At 41.7% G+C, this 10,963-nt stretch overlaps 1 protein-coding gene across 4 annotated transcripts; it reads right to left on the bottom strand.

Moving 5' to 3' along the window:
• Nucleotides 1-634: 634 nt before the first annotated feature.
• aasdhppt (aminoadipate-semialdehyde dehydrogenase-phosphopantetheinyl transferase) lies at nucleotides 635-9,726 on the bottom strand. Of its 4 annotated transcripts, none has more exons than XM_080459833.1 (7): nucleotides 9,362-9,726; nucleotides 9,174-9,287; nucleotides 8,131-8,254; nucleotides 7,015-7,136; nucleotides 5,833-5,994; nucleotides 3,445-3,513; nucleotides 635-1,890 (listed from the first exon to the last, which is right to left on the bottom strand). In XM_080459833.1, exons 1-7 carry the CDS (start codon nucleotides 9,533-9,535, stop codon nucleotides 1,723-1,725), a joined length of 933 nt encoding a protein of 310 aa, XP_080315959.1. In that variant the 5' UTR covers nucleotides 9,536-9,726; the 3' UTR covers nucleotides 635-1,722. The 4 variants fall into 4 exon arrangements, with proteins under 4 accessions (XP_080315959.1, XP_080315960.1, XP_080315961.1 ...); XM_080459834.1 differs by having other exon boundaries at nucleotides 8,131-8,251; nucleotides 9,362-9,725; XM_080459835.1 differs by having other exon boundaries at nucleotides 635-1,837; nucleotides 9,362-9,703.
• Nucleotides 9,727-10,963: the final 1,237 nt, after the last annotated feature.

Raw genomic sequence — 10,963 nt, 5'->3', positions numbered from 1 at the left:
AAGGTCACGGAAATACATGAACAACAGATGACGGAAACAGAATAAGAAGAGACGTCCACACACACGGTCATGAAGATGAGCCGGGTGTCAAAGTGTTGGTTAAATGAAGTCAAGTGTTTGGGTCCTGTGTGTGACGACAAAGCAGTTCGGACAGTTTGATGTCCAGAAAGACACTGATCAATAAGTCTATTTCCAGCTGTTGCTGAAGGATCCAGCGGCTCTATATTACCCTCTTTTAGCAAATGAATGTATGCATCGTTTTAACTGCAGAGGTTAAAGACAAAGTTGAAAATGTATAATGTCCAAACACAATGTATACTCCACTGAGCATACATATCACCTGACCTTTAACTCCCCCTGATAACCAGTTATTTTCCCCTGTGAGGAGACTCGTGATTATAGGCTGTGATCAAAGTAGTGTGATGCAGGGAAAAACGCAGGAAGACAGACAACGCCATGGTCAGCCGCGCGTCCTTGACTAAAATAGATATGCCACCACATGAAGACGAACAGAGACATGATATGGGAAAAAAAGAAAAAAAAAAAAAAAAAAGAGACAGAAAGGCACAGATAAGGTGCGGAGGAAAGGGAGGAGAAAATTCATGCAAGATAAGGCTGCCACAAAAAGAGCATGGATCGTTGGGAGACATTTATTATTGTGGGGCTGAAAGACGTCAGACAGCAGCTTACATTTTCTATATATACACATTTACATGATCTATACATCATTCATCTATTCATTCATACAGTGAAATGAGACGGGTCACCAAACATTTTGACAATGATAGTGATTCACTACATGATGACATTTAAGGATCTAAAAAATAAAGTCTAAAATGTGACTTATTTCCTTTGACAATCCAGAAAAACAACTATGCATGATTTCTTTCTTACATGAATGCTTCTGTATTATAAATGCACATCAACTGTTTTCCAAGCTTTTGCATATTTCCACATATCAGTGTTGTGCAAAAGTACAAAAGGTCTTTAAAAAAACCTGATTAATCATCCACAATGTGTTTGTTTTTTTTCAAATTGAAAACATCCAAAACTTCCATAATGTGGAATATGCAAGTTGATTTGGCACATTTTACATGAGCGCAGAACCACATCGCTACTGCTCATCCCACAAAAGCATGCTCCCTACAAATGAATCAAGCTTTTTTTAAATTAATAAGGTACTAAATGCAAATGTCTTTACTGTTGTGAATTTAAAAAAAGAAATTGATTAAACACTATCTTGCACAAACTGCCATTAATCTTCAGCATGTATGATCAACAAAACCATATGTGAGGATATAAATGGTCAATAACAACACACCAGTGCTGTATTCAAACAGTGCAATTTTTTTATTAACAAAATAACTTTATAATACAAAATTAACCATAAATGTTTCCCTATAATCTATACGATATGCTCCTGTAAGGTAATTCACTGTAAAATACTTGGGAGTATCAGGTGTGTTTTTAGCCAGTTTTCCTTCAGCAGACTTAAAAAATGATATGCCTTGCTGTATGGACCCGTCACTCCTCTGAGACAGAGCAGGGATTTTCAGCTTTGTGAATAAAACTTGACTGGACTCAAGTTGAATTGAAAAGAAGCTTCAATGTCAGTCTATCAGTGTGTGTGTGTGTGTGTGTGTGTGTGTGTGTGTGTGTGTGTGTGTGTGTGTGTGTGTGTGTGTGTGTGTGTGTGTGTGTGTCGGTTTTGAGGCTGGGGTGTTATGTGGACATGTGTGTGTCTCTCTGTCTCTGCGGAGCTTCAGCCTTCGTCTTGAAGCCTTCCCAGTAGGCGGGGTCTTCGTCCGTCAGAGGCGATGCTGAGGCGAGGAGCTCGCTGGACGACAGCCGGGTGAACGAGGCGGGAGGAGGTAGAGATGAGGGAAGAGCCTCAGAGGGAGAGAGGACACGACAATGTGTGAATGATGACGTAGGCCATTTTTTATTAACTGTAGCAGTTTATAACATATTTGTTGTTGCACTATTGTCACACTGGAATTTGGCTGCATGACTTATGCAACTGGCCTCAGCTGTACACTGGACCTGAGGTTTGGAGTTTGTCCATCAATCTAATTGTCATCAGGCAGCCTGTACCAAGGCCGGCAGCTCGATCAACCATCTCATCGAACAGTGAAAAGCACTTTGAGACTGCTGATGCTGTGAAAAAGGCCAGATCAGCTACGTCCGGTTATCATTTCAACAGTATCGCCTCAACGTGATGAGGGAGTTGTTGGAATATGCTTGAGATGAAGGTCACTGAAAACCTCAACGAAAACCTTCAGCTTCGTCTTCACGACACATACACTCCAATCGGCCATAGCATTATGACCACTGACAGGTGACCCTGGTCATCTCTTGGTGAGTGGATGGGATATATCAGACTAGAGTAATGTTTTGAGAAATCATTGTGTGGTGATGAGATGAAGGCTGCCACAGATGTTTCTATAATATTTAATCAACTACTGTCTTTTCTTGGCTAAAAGTCGCACTGTTTTTAGCTGTTTGGCTGGTCATGTGACTTAAATTAAAAGGCTACTTTAAACTGTAAATGTATATACGGTAGTTTCATTTATCTAATCCTGCTTTGACCAGGTTAGTTCTTTGTCGTTGGTGCATATGACTTATTTTTTTTCAACTGTGGATGTTAATATCAGGTTGCATGTCCCTTTAGTGACATTGTTCACTTCAATATTTGCTGTTTCCGTGCAATCAGTGATCTATTCTAAGCAGTGTAACGTAATCCTTCGTTCATAGTGACATACATACAGAAATAAATCAGTCCAATGCTTTTGAAAGTATTTTGAGTGACAACTTCACACTGTGTTTGACATCACTTATAAGTAATGTTATGGCTGATCAGTGTATACAGTAAGTCTGGACAGAAATGTATGTCCATTACATCAATAAGGGCTGGTGAAGGCACCGCACAGCCTCTATGGTCGGCATAAAATATAAGTAGATTTCTAATGGAGCCCAACGCTTGTGGCAGTTTTAATCAATGCATGGATGAAGTGGGAAAAGCCTCAGGGCAGACACATTAGTGTCCACTGCAGGGCCTGACACGGATTTACAGCAGTACATTTACTGAGGCATTGTTATTGAATGGCCGTCCGTTGTAGCGGTCGCTGTGCATCAAGAGGTTAATGACAGCCTGCACTGGTAGATAAATTATATACCATCAATCTAAACTAAGGGCGGGCTCTAACATTAGCAGGTTTCACTCACAGTGCAAAGCAAGTTTACAGTTTTCCTCACAAGGACGGCATGTGAAGTAAAAAATAAGAAGTCCAGCATTTGAAAAGATATTGTTACAGACGAGCAAGGGTATGAACATGGGATTAAGTATAGTAAGGTAGGCGCTCATCCTCCCAGACAAAGCAACCATCCTTCCAATCAACCCGTCAGAATAAGAGCTCCTGTGGAGGATATATCATCTGTCCTTACTGTACAGCCCGATATGCCCGCTGGTCCGAGTGCGACGGAGACATGGTGGTCCGCATCCAGCAAACTCTCCTGCAAAATCAAAAACATTTATGCTTAATCGACATCTCCGACACATTAATCAACTCTGTGCTTATTTAAAATCGGAGCTATGATGAAGTTGCGACTGTTTTATCATTCAGAAAACCTATTTCATGCAATAATGCTGCTTGGGCTCGCCTAAGTTAACGTGGAATCAAAAGTCCAATGAGACACGCCGATTAAAGCTTTAAACTGTTGAAATTGGTTGAACCGTTCACATATAGCAAGTCCTTTCAGTCTTTGCAGCCCTTCAGTTATTGCTGCATATTTTCCAGGACTCTTTCAGAGGTGCATTGATGCTCAGATGAAAGCTGCATGCATGTGAATATCAAGCCGGTTGGAGGGTTTGGGGAAATGAAAGGTGTAAATGTCAAATGGATCGGCCTGTAACATTTCACATGTCATACAAAATCATTTAGAAGCACATGTTGAAGCACTAAAGGCAAAGGGTCATAAATAATCAACCTCAATACTACAATCAAATAGAACACTGCAGGAAAAGTCTATAACTGAATCTATATGGTTAAAAAAGGGACAGTAATGTCTTCTATATTCTAAAGGTGACACCTTCCAATGACTTCCCCTGGCGCAGCTGCAAACAACTCACCGACATTTGGAACATGAAAAAGAGGCAAAATCTAGACTTGTTGCTTTTCGACACAAGCAGTTGGAAACGTGTTTGATTTAATCATCAACAATGTGCAGTATTGGTAGTTAATATGCACGATCGAAGCAAAGCTGCGACACCCACTTCTGGTCAACATCGAAAATGTTCAGTCCTCCTGAAATGCTCTCGATTGCTGGTCACTTCTCAACACCGCCCCTCAATACTTTTCACCCGGACATAAACGTCCCGTGCGGTGTTGTTACTTCACCATCGTCCTCAGATCGATACGAGACTATTTGTCTCTGGTGTGAAAACACACTCGCTAAAACCGCATTAGTCCTCCGCAACCTCGAGAGGGACGGAGAAAGGTAATGGATTTTCAAACCAGTGGTAACCTTTTAGCAGTCACTTGTTAATCCCTCTGCCACTATGCACAGAGGAGCGAATGAAAGGGAGGAGGAGGAGGAGGAGGAGGAGGAGGAGGGAGGAAACATACAGAGGAAGCACATAAAGGCAGCAGGTTTGGTGATGGAGGATAAAGAAAAGAGGAGGGATATTGGAAAATGGGTCAAAGTAGGAAGTGAAAATGAGGGGAAAGGACGACCAGCTGAGTTTCAAATGGGAAACGGAGAGAGACAGAGAGAGAGAGAGAGAGAGAGAGAGAGAGAGAGAGAGAGAGAGAGAGAGAGAGAGAGAGAGAGAGAGGGAGGATCCTCTGCTCTCGTCGTGGTGTGAGGGAAGATGGAGGGGCTCTCCAAAGCCCCCAGTGTCTCTTGCTCATGTGTGTTTCTCTATAAGACCACCTGCCAGTCACTACCCAGATGCTCTCAAAGGGTCGTCCACAAAGAAAAAACGCTGGGAGCAGAGCACTCTGGTTCTTTGAGACCGCCTAAATCAATTCACAGATTTCCCAAATAACTTTTATATAAAAAGTATTCATGCAAATTATGAACACCTTTAAAAAAAAAAAGTCAATTGTTTTCTCCAGATTTTTCTACTTTGAGAACATTTTCCAGGCTTTTATTGCACGGACTTGACTTCATTCATTTAAGTAAAGTTTATTTAACAAACCTTATTAAACTGTATGTTACTCTTCGTGCAGGTTCCTATAATCCAAAGGTCACAGATGACAAGTTAAATTTAAAAATAAATCGCGTTCAAAGTTACGCTCAGAAAGATTTCGACACTGAAAATGAATCAAAGTGACTGAAAGGTTTATGTGTAGGTTTGTTTTTGCTTAAATGAATAATCAATCTATTCAAGGCTTTTGATAGTGAAGCACTTTGAGTTTGTATGAACGCTGCTCTATGAACATAGTTCAAGCTTGCTTGGACAAACCCGAGCATTAAATAAAATGCAAATTGAAACTGTTAAATGATGCTGATGCATCTTAAACACATTAAGACAGACGGAGGAAAAGAAATGTCTTTTAAACCTGGCAACAGATCAGTGGGAGGAAACACTGCAGTTTTTCAGTTTGTAGGCTGACGGAGGACGAAGAGCTCAAGCCGTTATTGTTTTTGTGTCCTTCAAACATGGGGAAGTTCATGGGAAGCATCACGTTGCTGTGTCTCTTTGGGATCTGTGCATTCCGACACGTACTCACATCTAACTCACTAAACCTCGACCTCCGTTCCGCCATGATGTCGGCTGGTAGGCTTTTCTTTGTGCGTCTCACTAGTTGCGATTTCAACCGGACTCACTTCAAATATCCAGTCGTCTTCTTGCTCCTCATCGAGATGCATCTTGGTGTGGCGCAGCACACTGCCCGGTACCAGCGGCTCAGGCGACAGGTGAAACTCCACCCTCTGCAGGTTGAAGCCCAGGCCTGTGCCGATGGCTTTGATGAAGCTCTCCTTCAGGGCCTCGGTGGAGAAGGAGCGCAAGTTAGATGCAGAAGGGTCATCACACAAATGAAAAAAAAACAAAAGGGAATCAAAAAGAAAGACAATCTGTGTGTGGATTTTTCCACAGTGCAGCTCGAATTCAAGGCACAACAATTAGGAATCGATGCACATGTTTTGACAGTATGCATCCAAAAGAAATGCTTCGTGTGTGTGTGTGTGTGTGAATGTCTGCGTGTCCAGCCAAAACCAAACCCCACTCGGCAGCCAATAAGCCACAATAACACTATTACAAGACTAATCGCTATGGCAACCATCGAGCTCTGCCATTAGTCAACAGTGTGGTGGTGATATCAGAGCTTGACGTCTCAGTGCCACCCTCTCAATCTCACATCTTTACTTAGCTCCACTGTTGCTTTGGATGACCATCTGTGTGTGTGTGTGTGTGTGTGTGTGTGTGTGTGTGTGTGTGTGTGTGTGTGTGTGTGTGTGTGTGTGTGTGTGTGTGTGTGTGTGTGTGTGTGTGTGTGTGTGTGTGTGTGTGTGTGTGTGTGTGTGTGTGTGTGTGTGTGTGTGTGTAAAAAGAGTGAGAGGAGGACAAAAACAATCCAAGAAAAACAAGGGAAGGACCATTGTGCGACAAGGACATGCGGAGATAGAGGAGGACGGACTGTGAGAAAAACGTGACTTGAGGAGAGTTCACACACAAATGTGAAGGAAAAAACGCACAAATTTGTGTTTGTCTCAAGGGACATCAGCGTTGTTATTTTCTCCCCATGCTTCCTTCACACACACACACACACACACACACACACACACACACACACACACACACACACACACACACACACACACACACACACACACACACACACACACACACACACACACACACACACACACACACACACACACACACACACACACACACACACACACACACACACACACACACACACACACACACACACACACACTCTGCCTGTGGGGGCCCAGGAGCAATGCAATGTGATGACAGGGTAGTATGGTTGCCATGGTTACCCAGTGGCGGTAGAACGCAGCGAGCTGCTGGAGCTCCGAGCCGGCTGATTGGATGATCCTCCACTCGTACGCTGTAAACTGACGAGTCATGATGCGGAAAAACTCCGGCACAGAGCTGCTACCTGGAAGGAGGGAAGGTGGAAGGAGGAGAGAAAGAGGTGTGGAGACGACCAAAAAAAATACATACAAAAGGCAAATGGAGACTTTGAATTCAATAGAGAGACGAATCTAAACTCCTCATTAATCATTCAGACTCAGCATGGTCCGTTTATTCACCAAAACAACACACACACACACACACACACACACACACACACACACACACACACACACACACACACACACACACACACACACACACACACACACACACACACACACACACACACACACACACACACACACACACACACACACACACACACACACACACACACACACACACACACACACACACACACACACACACACACACCTAGGCTTGAATAGTTCATATTTAAATGAGGCAACATTGACCTCTTGTGGTTGAACTGAAGTACTACAATAAGTTATTTTTCAGTTCGAAGATACAAGCGGCGCTTCTAAAAAACAAAAGGCAATATGAAAAATAGTTTCGAAAAAGTTATTGATTGTGATTACTATGGACTTAGGAAAAAATATAAAAGAAAAAGAAAAGATATAAAAATCGGCCGCTATTGATAAAGAGGTGGTTACAATCAAACAGCAGCCACAGTTTTGCACCTGAAAACGATCCATTGGTGCAGAGACCTGCACTTTGACTAGTATAATGACACTCGTTTGTTTTGGGTTTTTGTTTTCCAACAGAGAAATTGCTACCAGTGACAGTTGTGGAACATCTATTATTCTTGTGCGTGTCCGTAACAATGCTAGAGTATCTGCAGATATGTAGGTTACTTTTATTGACTTTCAAGCTTTAATAAGTTATACATATTATGAACTTCTTTTAAACCTAATGTCTTTGCTAAATCAAACAGCTTTCCTTCTAGCTCAAAGTTATTCACTTTAACTGATTGTGAAAAAGTTAATATGTTAGGTTCATTAACGACACAGAAAAGTTGAGTGGAACATGACAACATTTTGACTCCCAATATTTACCTGGCATGGTGGTTTTCATGATGTCCACTCCAACCTGCACTCCCTGATCTGCAGCGAGCACAGCATAGTCACCTTGGTGGGAAAGGTTGAAACTCCAGGCCTGGCCTGAATCTGAGCCGACCTGCTGATATAATCATACATAAAATAGTTACTGGGTTCGATTACTTAAAACAAGAGACAAGGAGCTCCACTGATCACTCTTCTCTTTGTAACCTGCACCATTACACATCGCTGTGTAACAATGGAAAGCAACAACTCAGTTTGACTTAATGAAAATCAACACAGTGCCCTGATTTATATCAAAAGTACAAGCAGAGGTGGAAAGAGCACTTCAGATCTGTTCTTGAGTACAACTGCTGTTACACTGCTTAAATTGTACTTGATTACAAAGTATATTTTAGTGCTCTCAAGTTGTCACAGCAGATCATGTCTTTTTCTTTATAAAAAAAAATAATACTAGCAACCCTTCCTGATGCAAACCGGGGACTCGAAATGTATAACACCTTTCAAAAACTAAATTAAAAAAAGCAGACGTTGAAATTAATTATCTTAAAAAATGTAAATCAAAAAGTTGGAACATTAAATCAGATTGTGGGTGTTCTCAATAGTGAGGTATGATTTTAACAAGCGTTAAAGGACTTGTTTTAATAAATATCATACCACCTAATTACAACCGTGTGTGGAGTGGGTTTCCTAATGGTGACCCTAAATTGTCTGGAGGTGTGAATGCCAGTGTATGTGATTGTCTGTCTTTGTGTTTGGCCTGTGATCGACTGGTGACCTGTCCAGGTTGTATCCTGCTCTCACTCATGGTAAACTGGGATGCAATGAAGCTTTATAGAAGGTGGATGGATGAAGTATTTGTACTACATTACTTCCATCAATGATGATGTCATTATATATACAGATTTGTGTTGCAATGTTGTCCAAGTCCAGTCTGTATTAAATCAATTAATTTGAATAAATACTGTTTGGTTTTCTATGGAGATTTGTTGTGCAAAGAAAAAGTGTTCCATGCAGGTGTGTTTTCGTTCAGAGGAGACCTTCTGTGGTGTAGCCAGGAAAGGTTTCCCTCTGGGAGATCGCCCCAGTCTTATTTCCGACCAGGGGATTCCCATCTTCTCGCAGATGAACTTCCTGAGCAGCAGCCGGCCAGCCTGAGGACCACACAGTGGTTAACGTGGTTTGTTAGAGTTAAAACTAAAATAAAACTTTTTTTAGACGAACCCACCATGGCTGACTTGGCATCCTTGGCAAACACAAACTGTCCGATCCTGTCCTTCTCCTCCCGCTGGATGCAGCGAGCGGCGAGCAGCCAGTCGGACCTACTCGGAGTCCAGGACCCGCAGCGGAAAGCCCAGCGGACGGAGCCCATCATCTCCTTGCCTCCGTCCTGCGGGGTCATCGGCACTTCGCAGCCGCACCGGGCAGCTTACAGGCGGTCAGCGAGGTGGCGTCACCGTGTGCACTTCGTGTCCCAGACATTCACGTTCAGAGCGGCTCATAAATAAAGTTATAACAAGAAGAAAAACGTGTTTTGGTTTATTGTGACAGAGCTGCACAAGTCCGGAAGAGAGTCAATGTCGTCATAAGTGGGCGCGGCGGAGGATTGACCAATAGGAGCCGTCAAAACTGTGCACTACCAACGATGCCTTCAGGGTTCCAGAGAAACATTGTAAAAACGGTATCAACATGTCACTGTTGCAAAAAACACGACCGTTTCGTTAAACCCAAGGTAGATATGTGACTTTTACAAGCAGATTAATGAAGTAGATTGACTGAAAAGATGCAGCATTTGGACGATCATTACTAAAGTTGACATAATACGTGAATAATATGATTTCTACGAGATCACAGTGTTTTCTTTCGTGCAACAAGAGAGCTAAATTCGCCCGAAAAAAACAAACCTCGGTACGATAATCATATCTTTCTGTGAGATTAGGTTTGAAATTAAAATGATAACATTTGATGAAAACTGAAATTGTATCGATTCGTTAAAAAAAGAGAGCTACAGATTCCGAGGGAGTAATGAATGCGGCATTGAAATTGTATTTCTACGGTCTTGTTTTGATAGTGAGTGTGCGTGCGTAAGGTGAGTTGTTTTCAATATATGTCACATAAATTAGCTTATCAGAAGGTCTGGTGCAACGTTACATTTCAGGTTGTGGTTATGAAACTATCTTATCTCATTGTAGTCAAATAAATACACACAGATTCACGTTTTTTCTTGAAAAACGTTGCGTTAATTAGAAATATCTGATGACTGCTGAATGGTCTGTTTACTCGCGGCTTGTATTTAGTGTCTGTTAGACCAACAGAACACGCATGTTAATTTGCTCTTAAATAGCATATTCTTACATTACACACACAGGAAAACAGCTTTCTAATACATTGTCAATATTTGAATGGACTCATGTGTAGTAAGGTTATAAATGTTTGATGTGTTGCAGTGGGGAAGGGATCCTCCTAAAGAAACGTGCCAACACGTTCATTTTGCTCACTCAAATCCTCATTATTACTGAAGGGGAAAGCTCCTAACGATGCAGATGGTGAATCCTATTTAATGTTGATATCAAAAACAACCTCAAAATAAACCAACTGCAGATTGGTGAAAAAATATGCTGCACAATGATGGAGAGACTGTATCATGCCTACATTTTCCTCTGATTCACACAGATAAATTCAGTTGTGGGTTTCAAGCTGAATCATGATTTCTGAACATTCTGAACATTCAGCTTAAATGAGAAATATTTGTCAAAACGGATGCTGGCAGACAGTGTGATTGTTAAAGAATTAGGAATGATGTGCATGTTTTGTTTTTTTGTTATTTTTT

Source organism: Lipophrys pholis (assembly GCF_963383615.2).
Source record: "Lipophrys pholis genome assembly, chromosome: 3".
In the NCBI taxonomy this organism is placed as follows: Eukaryota; Metazoa; Chordata; class Actinopteri; order Blenniiformes; family Blenniidae; genus Lipophrys; species Lipophrys pholis.
Note: the sequence above shows the minus strand (reverse complement) of the source record. Positions and strands in the feature narration are given on the sequence as shown.